General features: G+C 50.5%; 2 protein-coding genes across 6 annotated transcripts; both read right to left on the bottom strand.

The window, feature by feature from the left end:
• Positions 1-6,245: 6,245 nt before the first annotated feature.
• Cpt1b (carnitine palmitoyltransferase 1B) lies at positions 6,246-14,494 on the bottom strand. The gene is made up of 18 exons (XM_052160359.1): positions 14,354-14,494; positions 13,890-14,029; positions 13,420-13,597; positions 13,103-13,204; positions 12,805-12,942; positions 12,643-12,720; positions 11,678-11,785; positions 11,514-11,598; positions 10,776-10,971; positions 10,311-10,496; positions 9,490-9,595; positions 9,294-9,410; positions 8,797-8,961; positions 8,582-8,716; positions 8,338-8,490; positions 7,475-7,588; positions 6,764-6,856; positions 6,246-6,594 (listed from the first exon to the last, which is right to left on the bottom strand). The coding sequence occupies exons 1-18, from the start codon at positions 14,492-14,494 to the stop codon at positions 6,511-6,513; spliced, it is 2,319 nt and encodes a 772-aa protein (XP_052016319.1). The 3' UTR covers positions 6,246-6,510.
• Positions 14,495-15,557: 1,063 nt separating this feature from the next.
• Chkb (choline kinase beta) lies at positions 15,558-19,001 on the bottom strand. 5 transcript variants are annotated; one of them, XM_052161275.1, is made up of 11 exons: positions 18,411-18,998; positions 18,071-18,179; positions 17,728-17,841; positions 17,407-17,540; positions 17,127-17,222; positions 16,920-16,978; positions 16,746-16,827; positions 16,530-16,638; positions 16,293-16,396; positions 15,969-16,050; positions 15,558-15,824 (listed from the first exon to the last, which is right to left on the bottom strand). In XM_052161275.1, exons 1-11 carry the CDS (start codon positions 18,635-18,637, stop codon positions 15,777-15,779), a joined length of 1,164 nt encoding a protein of 387 aa, XP_052017235.1. In that variant the 5' UTR covers positions 18,638-18,998; the 3' UTR covers positions 15,558-15,776. The 5 variants fall into 5 exon arrangements, with proteins under 5 accessions (XP_052017235.1, XP_052017234.1, XP_052017232.1 ...); XM_052161274.1 differs by having other exon boundaries at positions 15,558-15,848; positions 18,411-18,996; XM_052161272.1 differs by having other exon boundaries at positions 15,558-16,050; positions 18,411-19,001.
• Positions 19,002-20,332: the final 1,331 nt, after the last annotated feature.

Raw genomic sequence — 20,332 nt, forward strand, 5'->3', positions numbered from 1 at the left:
CTGTTTCTGCAAGACTTGTTCGCCTGTAAATGCCTCAGGGTTTGCCTCTCTCCACTGTCCAATATTGGGGTTACAGACCCAAGTGCCAGTGCCCGGCTTTTACATGAGTGCCAGAGATTCGAACACAGATCTTCAAGCATGTGTTGCAAGTGCTCTTTCTCCCTGAGCCATTGTCCCAACCCCAGCTCAAGCCTCGTTCAGAGGCCGTGGACATACTGTTTGGGACATGCCATCGGAGAACTGAAACGGTTATGATGAAATTCTAACTGTTGGAGGCAGGATGGAGGAGGAGTAGGCTGCAGTACTGATGGTGGAGTGACTAAAGAAGGCGTGGTCTCAAAGGAGTGAAGTGTGGAGTCAAGACCTGAGAAGATTTGACAGGGTCTGGCAGGGAGAAACAGGCAGTGTCTGGAAGGTATGAAAAGGAGACAGGTACTGAATACAGATGCAGATACTCACAGCCAACCATTGGACTGAGTCGAGACACCCTAAAGGAAGAGTCAGAGGAAGGACTGAAGGAGCTGAAGGGTATTGCAGCCCCACAGGAAGAACAACAATATCAATTAATTGAACCCCCCCAGAGCTCCCAGGGACTAAACCACCAACCAAAGAGTATACATGGAGGGATCCATGGCTTCAGCTGCATATGTAGCAGAGGATGGCTTTATCTGGCATCAATTGGAGGAGAGGCCCTTGGTCCTGTAGAGGCTTCATGCCCCAGTGTAGGAGGACGCTAGAGTGGTGAGGTGGGAGTGGGTGGGTAGGAAGAGCACCCTCGTGGAGGGGGGAAGGGATGGGAGGTTTACGGAGGGGAGACTGGGAAGGGGAACAACATTTGAAATGTAAATAAATAAAATGACCAATTTGAAAGAAAGAAAAAAGGAAGGAAGGAAGGAAGAAAGAAAGAAAAGTAAGAGAAACAGGTCAGTTTGGAACTAACTTTGGACACTAAGTTTGAGAACACAAACTATCCAGGACCCACAGAATTTTCTCTTTGGGATTCTTATCTTTAGCAGAGTGCCAGAAAGAAAAACAGCCAGGGTTGAGACCAATAGTTCTGGACATGCGGACTCCAGCATGGCCTTGTTGGAGTGGAATGACATGGCTCCCTCCCCTCCCCCCCATGGCCATCAGGGCATGGGCCTCCATGGGTGTCAATGGCTGCTGTCAGTGTAAGGCTTGTTTGTATATATACTGTACATATTTTTGCGTTCAAGGATTGCCCTCCCTGTTAGTGTTAAGGACTCAATGAAAATCAGAGGCAGCAGAGTCCGGGTGGTGAAGGTGTGTCTAATGTCTCAGGAAAATGGTAAATACTGGGACCTTCAGAACAGCCCTTAAGACTGTGGAAAAGAACTCTTAAAAACATGAGTTTGAAAATATATAATTTCTCAACTATGCAAAAAATAAGGATGCAATATAAATTATATGAGGGGCTTTCTAAAGGAACAAAGGCAGCTGCGTTAATGAACCAGTTTCTCAGAAAGATACAAAGGCAGGCAGATTCCTGAGTTCAGGCTTGGCCTGGGCCAGAGCAAGGTTAGGCCCAGGTGTAAATGGAGGGAAGGATCCCAACAAGGTAGCTTACTGTTTGTGTTTAACAGAGGCAGAAAGATCTCTAAATTCTTTCGTGATGTTAAAAATTAAATGTGCTTGCGGTTCCCAAAGAATCATGGGATGTTGATTCATAGAATAATCAAAAGGGAACCTGGGGTAAATGATTGATATGTAAAATAAAAGACTGGGCTTATGATCTGCAATAATGAGCTATCCAGAGAAATTTTTTTAGAGTAGCAAGAGAGACCTGCTTGGAGAATTGTCGCAAGCAGAAATTAGGGAACTGGAGATCTCCAGAGAAAGCAGAACAGAGAGAGCGAGAGAGAACAATCTGGAAAGCTGTCTCGAACAGAACATAAGCTGCTATGGACCCATGATTTGACTTTGAGTTGTTTGTTTTCACTGCTCCCAGACACCTCTTCTCTCAGAACTCCTCTCCGAGTTGAGGCTGGTCGTGGCATAGACATAGTGAACATCCGTTCACTGGTTGGTTTTGGTTTTATTAATTAATTGATTGATTGGTTGATTAATTAATTTTGAGATAGTGCTTTTCTGTGTAGCCTCGGCTATCCTGGAGCTTAATCTGTTGACCAGACTGGCCTTGATCTCAGAGATCTAAGTGCTGGGATTAAAGGCGTGTGCCATCATCTCCCTGTTCCATTTATTGTTTATTGAGAAGAGCACTGTTTAATCAAATCCCTGCAGACAGTATCAGGCTCCCCCTGCCTCTCCTCTGAATGTGGTTTTCTGGCTATCCTTTCTCAACCTGAGTCACCTTTTAAACTTCCAATCGTTTTCCAACTGCGTAAGCAGCTCACCCTGACTTCTGTTACAACACTCCGGAAAAAGCCATGTATCAGGAGTAACTCTTGGCCAATGAAGTCAGCCAAGGAAAAAGAAAGGGGCTGAGGTCCTGGGCAGAAAGCGTAGCAAGAGCAAAGTATAAAAGTAAAGATGGGCTTGTTTCTGTGGAGGAAACGAAGAGGAAAGGGAGATCAGTTCAGGCGACCTCACCACTCATACAATGTGAGTGGTATGAGTGTCGTCTGGAAATGAGTTGTGCTATCTGAAACATCTTGCAGAAGCCAGAGATGAAAGTTTGAGCTTTCAGGAAGCCCAGAGGACCTGCTGGATATGCCCATGCTGGTATGTCCAGCAAACTGTCCCCCTATGTTCCAGTTATATCCTAGGCACACAGCATAGCTACATTTTTTTGGAGTCTTCTACTTAAAGTACTGGGCAGTAAGTTTAGGATTTGTCTGTTAGAGCTGAAGGGCTTTTTGTTTGTTTGTTTGTTTTTAGATTTCACTATTTTATGCGAATGAGTGTTTTTGCCTGTTTGTATGATATGAAGTATGTATGTTTTGTTGTGCATGACGCCAGCAGAGGTCAGAAGAGGGTATCAGATCCTCTGGATTGATTGGATTGATATGTAAAATAAAAAACTGGGCTTATGATCTGCAAGAGATCATAAGAGACCAGTGAGCTAACTCTCCAGCTCCAAATGGAAGTCTTCTCTAAAGCCGACTTTCCAAACACATAGGACTTACTGGTGTGTATTCCGGTCAGGTGGGTGGTTCCCGAGAGCTTGTACACTGGCTTAGCATTACAGTTTGCTTTCACTTATTTTAGCAAAGAACAGATTTGATATAAGAACTTTAATGACTGAATTTTAACATGAGTTACGAGCCAGCTTGCTGTAAATTCCCTGTTCAGTTTTCCCAGACTGGGTGAACCGATGTTGGCTAAACCTATTGAAAACTAGACACTTCTTCACAGGAGGTCACATGGGCCTCATGAGAAGAAAGTCTGTGAAAGTATTTTGGAAGTTCAAGGAGGGTGCTCTAGCATGGAATATAACCTTGGGTGAGCATATTTGTACTTTTAAAGTTCACGGAGATTCAAAGCACATTAGGAATTTCTTCTCTGGAGATCCTCTTATGTGCTATTAAGTTGTTTTAAAAATTTATTTTTATGCACATTGGTGGTTTTTCTGAATGTTTGCTTTAGTGTGTTAAATTCTCTAGAACTGGAGTTGCAGACAGGTGTGAGCGACCATGTGGGGGCTGAGAATTAAATCCCAGGCTTCTAGAAGAGCAATTAGTGCTTTAGGCGCTGAGCTATCTCATCTCTCCAGCCCCATCTGCTATTAGGTCTCCTCCTCCTCTCCCCCTTTCCTCCTCTTTCTTCTTCTTTGGAGACAAGGTTTCTTTGTTTAACAAACCTTGAATGTTCTGGACTCACTTGGTAGACCAGGCTGGCTTTGAGCTCACAGAGATCTGCCTGCCTCTGCCCCTCGAGTGCTGAGATCAAAGATGTGTGTCACCAATGTCTGGCTTCACTATTAAGGTTTTGATGATGATTATAATAACTATTATAAGGAGCCTAGATCTTTCTCAGCTTTTAATTTATATTTTAAGAACCTATGAGACATTTTCCAAAAATTTTTCTCTTTTCTTTCCTCTTCTTTTCCCTCCTCCTTTGCAAATTACTTTAGTGGCTTCAAACTATGCAGCCACATGCACCATTTATACTTGGTTTACATGGTCTTGGGGACTAAATGCAGAGCTTCAGATAGACTAGTTAAGGTCTCTGCCGGCTGAGTCACATCCCCAGCCATTCACAGATAGGAATGTGGATGGCCCAACCTGATTTTGATCCTTAGAACCACGTGGTTGGAAGGGAGAATCAGCTCCTATGTCCTCTGATGTCCACACACATGTAGTAGCACACATGTGGCCACACATACATACCAGATAAAAATGTAATAATTTGGAGGCTGGAGAGATGGCCCAATGGTTAGGAGTACTTGTTGATTTTGTGGAGGACCTGGATTTGGTCCCTAGCACCCCAAGGAATCCAATATCCAGTGCTGAATCCCGTGGGCACCAGACACACATGTGGTACATGCACATGCATACCTGCCATTAAACACTCATATATATAAAATAAGTCTAAAAAATTTTAATGCAATAATATTTTTTAAAGCGGGCTGTCTCTGAGATCTTATCAGGCTTGTCAGTCCCTACCTTTGAGAGTCTCATCCTCTAGTTTTCTTGTCCGGTGTATGGCACTGCCTTGGTGCAAGACCTGACATTTATTCCCTCTGACATCATGGCCATCACCTCCTGATTCTCCCATGACTTGCATGCTATTTGGTTATACCCTCCTGGTTGGCCAGAAGAATCTCACTATCCCATCATTTGAAGAAGACAGAATCTGGCCTTCGGTCTTGGTCTGTCTGCTCTCCTGCTCTGTTTACACCAGCCACAGGCTGTCTGCCATGTGCTAATCCTCCACATACACCTTTGGCTCTGGCTGTCCCCTTTGTCCGGGGATGCTCTGCCTTCAAGTTTGAGACATGAAAGACAAGGAGAACATGGCTTATCCCTTTCTCCTCCTGCTCTGCACGCTGGCCGCCTCACTTTAAAAGACCTGCTTCTACCGTCATCTAAAATTGCCGCCTTGCATTTCTGTCCCTTTATTTTCCTTTGCCTGACCAAACTAGCTTATGTTTGGCTTGTGCACTCTTAGTCGTTGTCTGTGTCCCTTACTGAAGCCCTTGGGTGCCAAAGGAAGGGCTGTTTGCTAATTTCGTTCACTGCTGGTTCACTTGCCTCGCACACACTACGGGTATCCAGCTAACACTTGCTAAGTGGGTCATTCTAAAAATAGCCTTGTGTCCATCAGCTGCGCTGTCCCTCGCCCATTCTAGCCTCTTCCTTCCAGTAGTGAATTCTGCATAGGCATGGAGAGTCTCCAGAACAGTGCCATACCTGTGTTCAACAAATGTGATCTCTAAATCTGATTTGCTTGTGGGTTCTTAGCACCAGGAGAGCGAGCGCAGAGTCTTAGCTCATTCAAGTATGCAGCTAGAGTTACTGACGGCTACTTGTGCTCTCACAAGAGATTATTATTGGGTTTTTTGTTTCTTTTTTTTTAAAGATTTATTTGTTTATGTATATGAGTACATCGTATCTGTCAGAAGAGGGCATAGGACCCCATTAGAGAGGACTGTGAGCCACCAAGTAGTTGCTGGGGAATGAACTCGGGACCTTTAGAAGAGCAATCAGTGCTCTTAACTGTTGAGCCATCTCTCCAGCTCCCTTTTTGTTTCTTTCTTTGACAGGGTTTCACTCCGCAGCTCAGACTATCCTTGAACTTTTGGCAATCCTCCTGCCTCACCCTGATAAATGCAAGGTACTGATATTTCAGAAGTATTGAAGGCTAGTCTAAATGGTATTGAGCCGAGCCGCCGTGTTCCACTCGGTGAGATGCCATTTCAAAAAGAAAGGGTACGAGACTGAAGTAGCTTATTGCTGCAGGGCCCTGTGCGCCCTTAGGGCATGGTCACCTGACACTCTGGCCTCAGGCTTGGGAGGATGTCCTGCGCCTCTGTAGGGTTGCACTCCAGCCCACATTGGTACGGCTGGGTCCCCACTCCCTGGCAGATAAACAGAAGTAGTCCCGTGGAGCAGGTAAAGGTTCTAAAGTAAGAATTTATTCCAAGTGCACACGAGAGGTTAGACGGCGCTCTCGGTCCGCATTATTCAAGAAAAGCACACATTTCAAAGCAGGTAAGAAGCCATTATGAACATTTCCTACCCCTTCCATTGCCACCATCCCAGCCTGAGCTGGGACAGGAAAGGGCCTTATAGTTCTCTAACAAAACATAGGCACCTAACGGCTGAGAGAGAATTATACAAGCCTTATTTTTATTAGCATCTACCAAGACCAAAAAAAAAAAAAAAATCAAAATTTCCTCACCTCTCCAATTCCACCCACCTCCAACTGGGCCCCAAAGGAGCAGTATCTGCCTGGGGAGCACCTGCCACCAGAGCTGTTCTCAGAACTGGGCATGTGTGCATGCCACCCCTTATGCCTGTGAACTGGCCACAGACTTCTTCCTCCACCAGGTGGGGACCAAAGGGCAGCTGGTTGTTTCTCTTGTCCTCAGCCGTCAGTCTTGGAAATTTTAAAGAGATCGGCGATGTCCAACAGTGCTTGGCGGATGTGGTTGGCAAAGCGCTGGGCGTTCTGTGGGAACTGAGGCTTAGATACGCTTTCAGGACTGCCCCCGCCCTTTGGTACTTAATCCCCCCCCAACGAGCAGACTCCTCCCCGCCAGAGATGGAGCATACTTCTGGGTTATCCCAGAAAGCATCTCTCCTTGGGACAAACCCGAACGGGAATGGGGGAGACTCACCGTCTCTGAGCTTGAGATCTTGCAGGAAACATGGAAGAACATGGTGTTTTCACCTGCAATCATGTAGGAAACCCCGTAGCCATCATCCGCCACCTGAGGACAAGAAGCTAATGAGACCCAGAGCAAGCTGGATGCATTTTCCTTCCCACAGGCTCACACACACAGAGAGAGAGAGACATCCTGTGTGCCTTACTGCATTCTTGAGATCAGACAGCCCCCTCTCCTAATCTAGGAAACAGTATGCAAACCAAAGGACTGTGCCTTTGGTTCCAAGACTGGGACTTCTATTTCATTTAAAGGATGCTGCCCCCTTGTGTTTGCGACTCTAGGGCTCACATTTCCTCAGGGGCTTACACTAGAGACCAACCCAGCCCTCTCTGGAACAGTCTCTAGCCTACTGACAGTAGCTTGTGTGAATGTTCTGTGTGGGAAGAACTGTTCTACTCAGGCGAATACACTTCTGAAGGGCCCAGTGTGTTTGCTTGTCCCCTGGAAACTAGCCTTGGGCATGGTGATGCCTCCCTGGAGAGGCACACGGAATGGGTGGGTCTTAGAACCTGCCTGCCTGGCTCTCAGCAGCTATCATTTACGTTCTACACAAGTTGCTAAATAAATGGCTCATGCCCGAGTCACCTGGTAGAGGCCCTGCACCCCCAAACTGAAACTCCAGGGTCCCAGTGCTGCCAACCACTACCCTCCTGGGGGACTCACAGGACCAAAGCCGCCTCCAGCACCCAGATGATTGGGGTACTGTTTTGGGTCAAACATGCAGATCTGGAACTGGGGGATCTGGCTGGTGGAGAGGCACCACGGTTCTGAAAGCACCTGTAAACAGGAAGGTGGAGCCTGTCAGACACTGGGCCCTCAGCAGCGTGCACCTGTCCTACTGGTAGTGACAGAGTACTATTTCAATACAGGCACTCTCCGCCAGGCATGGTGGCAAGTGCCTCTGATCCTAATGCTCAGGCAGAAGGATCATTTGTATGTTCAAGGTCAGCCTGAATTCCAGGCCAGCCAAAAACTACACAACAAAACTCTGCCTTCAATAAATCAACAAGACGATACAAAAAGACAAACTGGCTGGTTGTGGCATACACCTACTGTCCCAGAACTTGGTAGGCATAGGCGGGTGGGTCTCAGAGTTCAAGGCCAGCCTGGTTTACAGAGTGAGTTCCAGGACAGCCAGGGCTATACAGACAAATCCTGTCTCAAAAAAAACCAACCAACCAACCAACCAACCAACCAAAATCAAAATACAAAAGTTACTACTTGAGAGCACAGAAACTAACATGTGTGGTGCAGGACTTAACTACAGCTCTTCCTTAGGCCCCTGTGGTTGATTTGAAAACCCCAGTGTCTGTTTAAGTTCTCCCGGGCTGCCTGAGTCCCATCTAACTTGGTCCTCCTTGGCCTGAGCCCATTTTTGTTCTTCTTGTCACCGTCTGGCAGAGCACACACACACTTGTCGGCTTTTCCTCATAAGAACATTAATTCCACAGAGCCCTATCGCAAGAAGGCCTTGGTCTGGGCCTAAAGGCAAGGGGACAGAGGTCACACCCGGTGACTTCACTGACCTCAGCCAGGAAAGGAGAGCTAACCCCTAAGTACTTGGAGACGATGTAAAGGCAGAAGAGGTGCCTGTCGATCCCAGCCCCTGTCATGGCTAGGCGGTACATGTTCTGGTGTTTTTCGGAGGCTTTCCGGAAAAGATCTTGGAGGTCTTGTTTCTGGGGATTAAAAGTAGAGGGGTAAAGTTGCCTTGGCCCTTGAAGTGAACAGGGATGAAAGAGGAGGGGGAACTAGGTGCGTGGGGCTCACCTTATGGGACCCCTTTATCATGGCCTGCACAAAGGCTGAGGACTCACTGGTACAGGAACGCACGGTCTCAGTCCGCCCCTCTCGGAACATTCTTGTCATTGAGGCCTCATAAGTCAGGCAGAACTTGCCTTTGTCCTGGGGTACACAGCAGGGTGAATCAAGCAGGGGGACCCTGAGGATGCCCTGCATACTCAGCGGCCCCCAGAAGCTCCTACCCGGAAATGAGCCAGCTGTAGGGCGATCTGCACGAACGCGTCAGGGCTGGTCCGACACTTCTTGATGAGGCCTTTGCCAAAGGGTAAGAACTGGAAGCAGTATAACTCCACATCATCCGCCAGTGCCTTGGCTACTTGGTAGGAATTCTCAATGGCCTCCCGGCACTGCCAAGACGTGGAAAGGGGTGAGTTGAGGGCAAAGCCTCTAGATCTAAGAAGGTGTAAGGTTTAGGTGATGGTGAACGGTAGAGTCAGCCCAATAGCTTCAGGACACACAAATGACAGCTTGGGAGGATTCAGCATGAGGCCTTGCGGGGCCTGGTGGAGAGGAGGGAGGCACTATCCATCAGTGCACTAAGAGCCACGGATCTCAGTCTTTCTCTAACCAGACAACGCTGGGCTCTCTGCTTTCCCTGGGTCCCACATGGCACCCTGAGAAGCTCTTGTCCTTTTGTCCTGAGGGTGAGACCTAACCTGCCCATTTAGAGTCTGTATACCTGCTCAGGAATGTCCCATGGCAGCCGCTGAGGAGGTGGCAACGTGGTGTTCGGTTCACCCACACAGTGTCCTGTGTCTGTATAGCCCAGGTGAAAGGTATCAGTGCCCAGGACAAACTGCAGAGATAAACCCAAACTTGAGAAAGGAGCTGCATCCCGGGTACCTGCCCTGAAGGTACCCTGTCCATGGCTTTACCTCCCAGAGGTGCCCAATGATAGGAGCATCTGCCCACGAGTGTTCTGTGTTGAGGCCCAACAGGCCATTCTTGAAGGAGATAAGAGTGAAAGATTTGTCAAACCACCTGCAGGAATAGATCAGGATAGACCCACATTAGACAGGGTCCAGCCCGCTACCCCTATACCACTAACACTCATGATCCAATTCCAACTACTAACCCAGAACATAACCTTGACTTCGACTGTTCTTTAATTTTTTTTAAAAAAATTACATTTGTTTGTGTGTGTGTGAAAGTATGTATGTGTGTGCACACACCTGTGTGATGTCAAAGGACAAATTTTGGGAGCTGTTTTCTTTCACCCCACCATTGGGGTCCTGGGGTTTGAACTCAGGTCATAGGGCTTAGAAGCAGGTCCCATTACCCACTGAGCTATCCCACTGGCCCTCCTAATCTCTATTCTTCTTTTTAAAAAGAGTTTATTTATTTCTATTTTATATGTATTGGTTGTTTTGCCCGCATGCATGTCTACATGAGGGTGTCAGATTTTTGGAGTTACAGTTGGCAGCTGCCATGTGGGTGCTGGGAATTGAACCCAGGTCCTCTGGAAGAATAATCAGTGCTCTTAACCTGCTGAGCTATCTCTCCAGCCCCCTTAATCTCTATCCTTAACCTTCAACTTCCAACCTTAACTATTACCACCTTACCTCTAAATAATGCTACCTACCCACTAGCTCTGCACCTGACTTTAACCTTAATCTTCTGACCCTAACTACTAGCCTACAATTGTCATAACTAAACTTTAACTTTAGCCTCTGACCCGTGAGTCTAGGGCACCTACCTGTTATAGCAGTTTCCATGTAGCAAGGCTTTGCCGTAGAGACTAAAGTTGACCTCATCGTCAGGGTTGTAACAGTGAGACTCTTCATCCAGGGCCACAAAGAAAGCAGCACGCTCAATGACATCCAGAGACATCTTGTTCTTACCAGAGCTAAAGAAGGTCTGGCGTGTCTGTGCCCACTCTACCCTGGGGGGTACAAGGTCAGAAAAGCAGTTTTTTTTTTAAAATCAGCATACCTCTTAGGATCAGGCTGAATGTGGAGACAAGATGTGGTGGGACCACTTGGGTATCCTGAAAGATGTCCTCTGTCCTTACCACGAGTGCCCTTCGTGTGTTATGTGCCTAGCCTTGGTTACACCTCTGCTCCCCAGTTCTAGGATGGAGGTGGAACCAAGCTTTGCTTTTTTTTTCTCATGAAGCCTTGCACCTGGGCCTGGACAAACCCTCCCTACAGACCCCGGGTACCTTCCTCCTGCGGTGAGGGCTGCCAGCTTCTCTTCCCCAGGCTGAGGTGGGGAAGGGTCATCTAGGATTCTCTGGAACTGCATCTCTAAGTCTCGAGGCTTGAGCAGGCGCGAGCCCTCATAGAGCCAAACCTTGAAGAAGCGACCTTTGTGGTAGACAGCCACGTGCCTACTCTCCGAGAGGTGCTGTAGCAAGTCTGTGAGAGAAGCCGGCAAGCAGCTGAGGCAGGGCCTCAGAGAATACTCAGTTCTGTCTCCAGCCCAGAAAGGGACCACCTTCCCCTCCCCCCACAGGTGGTCCCTGCAGACCCTGATTTGCATGACGTCTGGCCCGGGCCTTCCTTTGTCGAAGCCAGTCCCTGTGTCCCAACTAAGTCTCCTCTGCCTCCTCTCAAGCTCCACGAGGGACGGGCTCTCTTCTCCTGAGTTCCACTACCCCAGCAGAGTCATCTCATTTCTCTGTATTCAATAACTACCTCTCTAGGCACTTGGAGGCTCTAGAAGGAGAGCCACTATTCTGGACCCCCTTGTGGGTCCCAGCATCAGCATCTGTAAGTAACAACCATCTAGAGTCTCTGGCAAACTGACTACTTTTCAGAAATTCAGGATCCTGACACACCGGAGTGCTTAGAGACAAATAGCAGTTGGGCACCTAGCTGCCGTGGCTACTGCTTTCTCTTCACGGGTTCTCGGGAGGGCAGGACTTCCCTCTCTCGGGTGCCTGGCCGTAGCCCGGTACCTGTCTCTTTGCCCGGGATGCGTGTAGTGTTGAACATCCTCTCCATCTGGAAGGAGCACATGGGCACCATACCCAGTGCCATGACCTAGGGGGAAGGCCCAACGTGGCTTAGATTCAGGCCTCTTTTCCTTAGCCTCCCCACCCCCAACCCTGCCGTGACTCACAGGCTTGATCTCTTCACGGTCCAGTTTGCGGCGATACATGATCATGGCGTGGACAGCATTTCCCAGACGTGCTGCTTGTATATTCGTGTTCTTAATAAGCACAAAATCCTATGGATGGAGCAGAGTCAGTAGACTGTGCACCTCTGGCTGGGGGAGGGGAGCAAGTACCTGAGTCTCACTAGCCTAAGGAAATGTTTTCAGGGGCCCAAGGTATGTTCTGACTAATATCACATTAGGGTGCTCTTCCAGAAACATAAACTGACAGGCTCCAGCTTTGGCCAGAGCTGTATGCTGACCATTCATACTTTGCTTCAAGGGGTTTCTACCACAAAACAACAACGAGAACAAAATCTTTGGTTAGGACAGAATGTAAGTTGTTAGAAAGACAGTTCGTGGATGGGGGGAATTCCAGGAGGCTAGCAGGCTAGCAGGGTTATGACACTAGGCGAGATATGACTCCAAGCATCAGGAAGATCAGCTACCTGTCCCCAGGTATATGGTGGGGACACGAGGAGTCATGTGACGTGAGGCGGACAGGGACTTCCTGAGCACTACAAGAAGGCTGCATTCGTCCTGTGGTCTGGTTCCACAAAGGGACAAAAGCAAAGTATGTTTTAAAGATGCTCTAAAAATGGTGTCAAGAGAGTTGAGGACCTGTGCCTGAGAGTTCAGAGAGGGAGAGCCATGGGTTAGGAAGCACTGGAGTGTGCTGTAGCTAGCCTGAGAAATTCAAGGCCAGATCAGAATTTTGCCTGTTGTCAAGGTCCCCATATCCTCTAGGCTGGTTCTGGGCTGTTCCTCCAGTGTTACCTCTCCCTTTTTCTTTCCCTCAAGCCTAACTCTGCAGACCCCACTCACCCATTGGATACAGAGCAAAGGCTCTGGGGAGTCCTCTAGATCCCTGTTCCAGAGCTTGGGGATAGAGCTGTGGGCTCACGGGAGCCCTAGGAGGCTCTGGTACTTACCATGGCGTAGTAGTTGCTGTTCACCATGAGGGGGCTTCTGCTCCGGAGGTAGACATACTCTTCCCACCAGTCACTCACCTGTGAACAGACAGGTTAGCGCTGAGGAGGGTTGAGAGGATCAAGAACACGCAGACAAGAAGAAGCCCAGCCCGGCAAACTTACATAGTTGGTTGCCCACCATGACTTGAGCACCAGGTATTTCTGCAGTCTGGGGGCAGTCTTGTCCTGGAATTCCTTGGCCAGTGTCTCCATGCGGTAATATGCCTCATCATCCAATAAGGGCCGCACAGAATCCAAGTACTGTCCAGACAAATTATCATCATGAAAAGGGCTACCTCCATCCTAACCTTCTCACCACCTCTCCTCAACCAGACCCCCATTCGTCTCAAGCTAGTCCTTATCAGTTTGGACTGGTCCTCTGAATCCAGGATTTTGGGCTCCTTGGTACTCAGGCTCTTACCCGGTGAACTGTGGCTGGCACACTGGGAACAGGAAGCTTAGGCAGTGACGTTTGAAAGCTGTAGAGCATGGGCCGTCGGCTGGACAGGAGACGGACGCAGATCTAAAGGTACAGAGCATAGCGTTGGGGTAGAGGGGCCGCCAGGAAGAACAGACACAAACGAGAAACCAGCTGAGACCTTCAGAACTATCCCAGCTCCCTTCAGGACAAACCCAGGCGCCAAGCACTGGTGGTGGTCAGTCCTCCACTCAGAACCCCATATGAGATTCCCCATGGTCTCGGACCAGATGCCTGCACCCTCCAGGGCTTCTGCTCACAGCCCAGATCTTGGTGGCGTGGCTGGTCTTGCTGTGCATCTCGAACATCCAGCCGTGGTACGAAAGCAGCAGCTTCAGGGTTTGCCGGAATAAGAAAATGCCTGTCGCCCAGACTCCGGTGGAGAAGATGACCATGCTGAGAAGCGTCTCAGTCTGCGGGGTCCCATAGGGGCCATACCTATTAGAGGAGGAAGACTTTAGGATATCCCTTTGAGGCCAATAATCAGCGAATTCTGAATGCAGTTGTTTGGCTGTGAACTCCTTCTCTTGATGTGTGTATGGGGAGGGGCGGGGAGAAATGAGAAAAGACTTCTCAGGTCTGAGCGAACCAAATATAAACTGCCTTGGAACTGAGAGATGGTAGCCCTGTGAGAGAGACCCTTGACTACCAATGCCCAGTACAAGATTCCTGGCCTTGGGGAACTAGCCTGGCTCTTCTTCCTGAAACGTGTGTCCTCCAGGCGCCTTACCTTTGCGGGAGGGCTCTCTGGATGAAATGGACCAGCCCCATGGAGATGTCCACCTTGCAGTAGTTGGAACCAACTGTTGCCATGACAACAACCAGCCAGCTGGTGGGGCTGCCCGGGTACACACCCCTAAGGATGCCATTCTGTAGGGAAGAAACAAAGCATCCTACTGGAGTAGGAAAATATCACTATCCCCCCGCCCCCGGAAGTCTTGAGAAAGGGCTCCGTTCTCTGCCTCATCCATTTACGGTGTTCTTCCTCCATATGCATATTTATAAGTTCCCACTACATCTTCCTTCTTCTGGCGTCTGCACTACTGGATAGAGGCTATCTACAACCACCGGCACTGCTTGCCAAAAGCAGGGACAGATGCTGACAATGAGGCAATTTCTGACAGCTGGTCTCTGCCTAGGCACCTGCTGGAAAAAAAGAAGCCCTGGAAAACCACCCGGAGAATCAACCCACACCTTGATTCGAATAAGGCGTTTCTTCCAGGAGTTGATTCCAGACAGGTAGATGTGTCTCAGAGCCTCCCGACTAAGCCGGAAGTCGACCCCGTCTGGGGTCACAGTGAACTGGAAAGCTACTGCCTGGTGTGCTTCCGCCATCCTGGGGTTTAGTCAGCACCTAAGAGTAGGGCCAGAAGGTGCTTAGTGTGCCCAGTCCAGCCCCGCCCCCGCCCAGCCACCTTTAGCTGAGCCTCCGCCCCCCACCTCCCCATCTGGTCCTCGCTTCCCCCACCCCCTGCCCGGTCCCCTATGCGACCACCCTCCAAACCCGCCCGTGCCCCAACGCTACGCGCCCTGCTGGGCCCTTCCAAGACTGGCCAACCGCCGCTGCCACCGAACCCTCGTGGGGTTCCGGGCAGGCCGATCAGCAAAGGTGCAGGAGTCTGGCTCCAGATGCCCCAAGGGCAGCGAAGGGCGCCTTGGGGTCTGGGAAAGACGCCCAGGGAAGGGAGTGGGCCTGGACTAGTTCGAGTGACTCCAGCACTCTCCTCGCTCGCTTGGAAAGCTCGGCTGAGCGCATAGGGTGAGCAGCGTTGTGGGATGGAATGGCTCTGGGTCCGGCTGGCCTCCCTGTGCTGGTCCCCAACTCACAGCTCAGGTTTGCTTCTGTCGGTCTATGGGTCTGGCCTCTCTGGCCCATGTCCCCACGTCCTTCAGGCCTGGCCACCCCTGCCCGGCCCCGCCCTGTCCTCACTGGGAACTTGACACCCACTCCCAAATTGGGGTGGAGAAAACAGATCTGGGTGGAAACCAGAACGCCCTCCTTTTGGGGGAGCGCCTAGGGAGGGTGGGTAGAGTTTTCCCACAAGCTTGCTGAAGGTTGCTGGAAGGTCTGGGATTGGGGAATGGAGGGTCTCACGTGAGCATGGTTGCATCAGTGCTAAAAATATCTGAATGTAGGGAAAGGGTCACCAGGAGTCAGCTGGGCAGCCTCTTCCCTAATTCCAGGGCTCAAGGTTGGTAATGGCATTCAGGGCCCGTTGCTCCATCCTCTCCAGTCCTCTTCCCCAAGTCCCCCTTTTGTTATAAGCCCAATCTTCAGTAGTTACTTCTAAACAGAAGCCAGGGAGTATTATGGGATAGGAGATCTCAATGAGTGGAATGGACCCCTCCCTCTTTTAAGCCCAGTGCGCTCAACAGAAATGACTTAAGTCTGTAGTCCTCAGTTTGTATTTGTGAAGTTCATTTATTTAAGTACACAGCCCCAGGGGCTCTCAGATGCCCACCCTGGGCAAGTACTAAGAAAGGGGTACAGAGATCAGCTATTTCAACAGTCTCACGCAGAGGCACGGCCCTGCCTCTGGGGTCTTCTGCTCTTTGCCCCTCCCTCCGAGGTCCCGCCCCGGAGGCTCCAGGAGAAATCTGAGGTGGGGTTGGATCCTCAAGACAGTGGGAAACCGGTCAGCTGCCCCTTCTGCTGGAAGTAGAACTGGAACCGAGATTGGGCATACTCCTAAGGAAGGAAATCCAGAGGGCACAGAGAGAAGGCCCAAAGCCACCAGGGGCTGCCCAGACGTCCTGGATGGCACGACTGCAGCCCCCACCCAACACGCCCACGGCAGTGCTTACTTACCAAGTAGCCAAACTCTATAGTGGACATGGAAGCCTGGAGGATGGACCACAGACCCCAGAAAAAATGAGACGCCAGAGCATACCTGAGGAAGGAGGGGTGGGAAAGGGAGGCGCAATCAGGAGCCCATTTCACAGTGCCCGGCTTCCTCCTCCTCAGACTGCTCAGCCTCCAAAGCTCCCACTGCTCTGCTGGTTTCCTAATCCTTGCCTGGGCTGCGACTCTTCTTCTGTTAGCCTCTGGTGTGGTGGTCTACCTCTACCCTGACACCTTACCCACAGGTCTCCTTTTTCTTCTATAAGGATCCCCCCTCCCCTCCTTTCTCACCGACTGATCTCTATCAGCAAATCTTCTTCCTGTTTCTTCTGTTCCTCTTCGGATAGGGTCTCTCCCTTCTGAACCTCTGCCAGATAATGGCGAATAAAACGGAGCTGAGATCAATGGACAAGAGTCAGGAACTGGGGAGATTGGGATCTCACCCTCTGTAGCCTTTATTCCCCTTTCCGAACAAAACGGAGCAGAAAAGCAGAAGGCTTTTCTCTTCCCAGCCTCCAGACTATATACCTGCTGTTCCCTCGTGGGGTAGTCTGTGGGTCTTGCTTTGTAGAAAGGCCATTCCTCGTAGGTATAATCATAAACCCACTCACAAAAATGGTTCCCAATGTCGAAGCCCCTGGGAGGATAGAGCAAACATTCAGTCCGTGGGCAGTGGGGACGTGGATGTGAAGACCTGGCCTTTTTGCCAGGACACTGTAGGAACAGGCTGCCCTCCACGCTTACCTGTAGTTATAACTACTGTATTCAAAATCAACCAACATGAGGTTGTCATCACTGTCTGGCTCTGAGAGCAGCAAGATGTTTCCTGGGGGAATGGGGATTTTGGTCACTTCGAGGCATGCTGCCCCCCCCCCCCCCCTTCAGCTTGGGCTCAGACTCAACAATGCATTCTCATACCTTCCTGGATGTCATTGTGGCAGAAGACCACAGGTGACGGTGTGGCATCTAGTAACTTCCTGTAGAGGTAGAGAGGCGTAGGTTATAAGGCCTTGTGACTATAGCCACCTTCATAAGCTAGGTCCTGGCTCTGGTCCTCGGCAAATCCTTGAGAGGTCACTGATAACTGCCGAGCCCCCACCCCCACCCCCATGTCGAGGCCCTCACCTGAGGCTGTTCATCTCCTCCTTCAGGCTGTACATCTCCACCAGGTTCATCTGGGGAAGGCTTGTGGCAGGCAGGTCCTGGATCTGCTTTAGGTACCTAGAAGCCACCCCAAATGGGATACATTCAGTCTGTCTTTCCCCACCCCCTTCTCCTATCGACTCTCAGGCCAAATTTTCCTGTCACTGTGTACTGGCTGGGAAACAGAGTCCATGATACTGGGACCCCTAGCCACTCAACTAAGAGGTTCAGTTTAGACGCACGGTTCCCACATTTGACTCACCGCTCCATGGTCCCAAACAGCCATCGGGGCTCTTTAGTGAAGGGCATCTCCATGCCGTGGAAACGGGCCATCCTTGTTGCAATGGCTCCTGACAACACTGGGTCCCGAAGCTCTTGAGTTTTCAATGGCCGGCTCTGTACCCAGTAACCTATCAGGGTGGTGAGGGGGCTGGGGCGGGAGGGGGAAGGGATACGGGAGGGGAGGAGATCAAGGTCTCAGGGAAATTTCCCTACCTGGGATGTGAAGGCAGACATTGGGAAGGGTAAAGACTTGGTAAAAAAAAAAAAACAAAAACAAAACAACAAAAGCTTGGGCTCTTACTGGGAGGTACTGTTCCAAGCGGCCCTCTGGAAACACTCCATAAAGTTGGGGCCCTAGAGACCTCTCTGCGAGAATGGCGAACATCACGCTTTCTAATACCAAGGAGTCTACACCCTGAGGGAAGATGTATGGGAAAGGGTCCAAGTCAGAAAGAGCCAGAGGTACGTGAGTACTGGTGCAAATCGTGTTTTCTTCATCTACGATAGCTTGGACTTGTGGTCTTAAACTGACTGATTCTAGAGCATCAGCATATTCAGCTACACAGGTAAGACAACACTTTTCTGCCACCACTTGCTCCCGATGTCCGAGCTCCCTTCGAGTTAGGGTCCTTACTTCCCCTCACCTGCAGGATGGCCCCGTACAGTCGTAGCAGCACCTCCCGGGGCTCCCCGCCCACACTGGGCACGTGGTTCGGTAGCGAGCATCGGAAGAGCAGGTTGCTGAGGCCTCCGCTGCAGAAGCACACAGGTCAGGCTCAGCAAAGGTCGCCTGGACTGGTGGGATCCACTCTAGACACCCTTCCCGAGAGGACCTCTCACGCCCCAAGGGAAACCCCGACACCCCACCCCGCCTCCTAGCACAGCAGTCTGCAGACCTGGCCACGCCCCCTCCTCCCCCCTCCCCCAGAGCGCTGACAGCGACCGAGTAGGGAGTGTCTGGAGGGCCCCGGGCTGACCCCTGACCTCACGGGGCAAACGCTCAGCTCCTCCGGCCGCGCTCGGCGCCAGGCCCCGCCCAGGTACTCGCGGCACCACTGATAGGCTCGGCGCTGCGCGTCACGAGACAGCGAGGAAGCGCGCCGCCGATTGGGGATTGGCTCCGGGCACTTAGCATCCTGCAAACCGTCCTTGGGCAGGCCGCCGCCGCCTACAGCCCCTCCTCCGACTACACCTGCTCCATCTGCCGCCATGACGTGGACTCCGTTAGGCTTAACGCCTGCCGGGGCTCAGCAATCTTCAGGTGGGGTCGGCTCCTTCCGGGTATGCCCGGTTCCGCTTCCGGGAAGCCGGAGAGTCTCTGGGCGTCCTCGGCTCTTGGCGACTTCCTTGGGCCTTCTTCGTGGCTCCAGTCCTGGGACTGTTTCCAAGCCAGATGCGATCCTCAGGGCTGCGGCGCTCAGGGCCAAGAGGGACGGCAGCTCTCCCCGAGTGGGGCGCGCTCTGGTCACGCCGATATGACTATCAGTCTCTGCAAAGACAGGTTACTGCGTGGACTGTGTCCCGACAAGGAAGTGACGTAGGCCAATCCCGAGCCGTGGGCGGTTGGACAGTAGCTCCGCAAGGCTTACGAGCCAGGCGCTGGCCAATGAATGGACGATGGTGTTAGTTTGCGGCTCCTTTATTACATTTGCTGTGTGAGACACCCGTTTAGGGAGTAGAGTAATCGAGCTGGGGTAAGTGAATGGAAGAATGAGAACTTAAATTCCAACGATTCCTCATTCCACAAGGCAGCAGGTATATGTGATGCCGGAAGGCGTAATTGGAATCAGTCCGGCGTGTCCAGCGCTGCATGGACCTCGCGAGCGCTACTAATGGGACCCAACACAGTAACCTAAATAGTATGGGGTGGATTTTCCTTTCTCGAGAGTGTCTGTCTCCTGTTAAATCGGGAAGAGGGTGGTCAGCCCAGAAAGGAAGCTTTCATAATTCATCTGAAAGATGGGGTTTATTAGAATGAAAGAGCCTCAAATTTCGGGATAGGGGAAAGAGAATTAAACACTAGACCTTAGACTTAAGACTTCCCTTTAAAGTCTAAGGAGGGCGCTGGAGAGATGGCTAAGCCGCAAAGAGCACTGACCCTCTCTTCCAGAGGTCCAGAGTTCAAGTTCCACAACCACATGGTGGCTCACAACTATCTGTAATTCGGTCCTCTTCTGGTGTGTCTGAAGACAGCTACAGTATATACATAAAAATAAAGAATTCTTTTTTAAAAAGCCTAGGGAGGAAGCTCATTGTGCGCGCACCTGCCCGTGTGTGTGTGTGTGTGTGTGTGTGTGTGTGTGTGTGTATGTGTGTGTGTGTGTGTGTGTGTAAAAGAAAGCGGTGGTGCAAGTCTTTAAACATTCAGGAGACTGAAACCGGTAGTTAATTACCTATGAATTTGAGGACAGTCTGGTCTGATAGTGGGTTCCAGACCAGCCAAGGCTACATAGTGAAACCCTGTCTGAGAGAAGAGAGAAAGATGCTATGAGATGGCTTGGACTGGGCAGAGAAGCCAATCAGAGAGCAGTCTGAGGTGTTTCCAGACCGATCTCCTAAAGAAAAGAGAAAAGAAAAAAAAAAACCCAAAAACTTTTAGGATTGTCAGGAAGTTTCCTGTCACCTTCTTTAGCATGTAGCCAGGTACTGGGTAGGTCCACAAATCACGGACCGTTGTCATGTCACAGCACGGGCCATTTCAGTCCCTGTCCCACTGAGCTGCAGAGAGGCATCCCCTGCTCCAGGCTGGGGCCTAAAGATGTAGGATAGTTCCCCTTTAATCCCAGCCCTGGAAAAGCAGAGGGGACAGGGTCAGGACACAGACAGACAGACAAACAAACACGCAGACTAGCGTGCAGGTGGTTATTTGAACTTCTGTATTACTTTGGACCGTGACCTTTGTGGAG

Source organism: Apodemus sylvaticus, chromosome 17, assembly GCF_947179515.1.
Source record: "Apodemus sylvaticus chromosome 17, mApoSyl1.1, whole genome shotgun sequence".
In the NCBI taxonomy this organism is placed as follows: Eukaryota; Metazoa; Chordata; class Mammalia; order Rodentia; family Muridae; genus Apodemus; species Apodemus sylvaticus.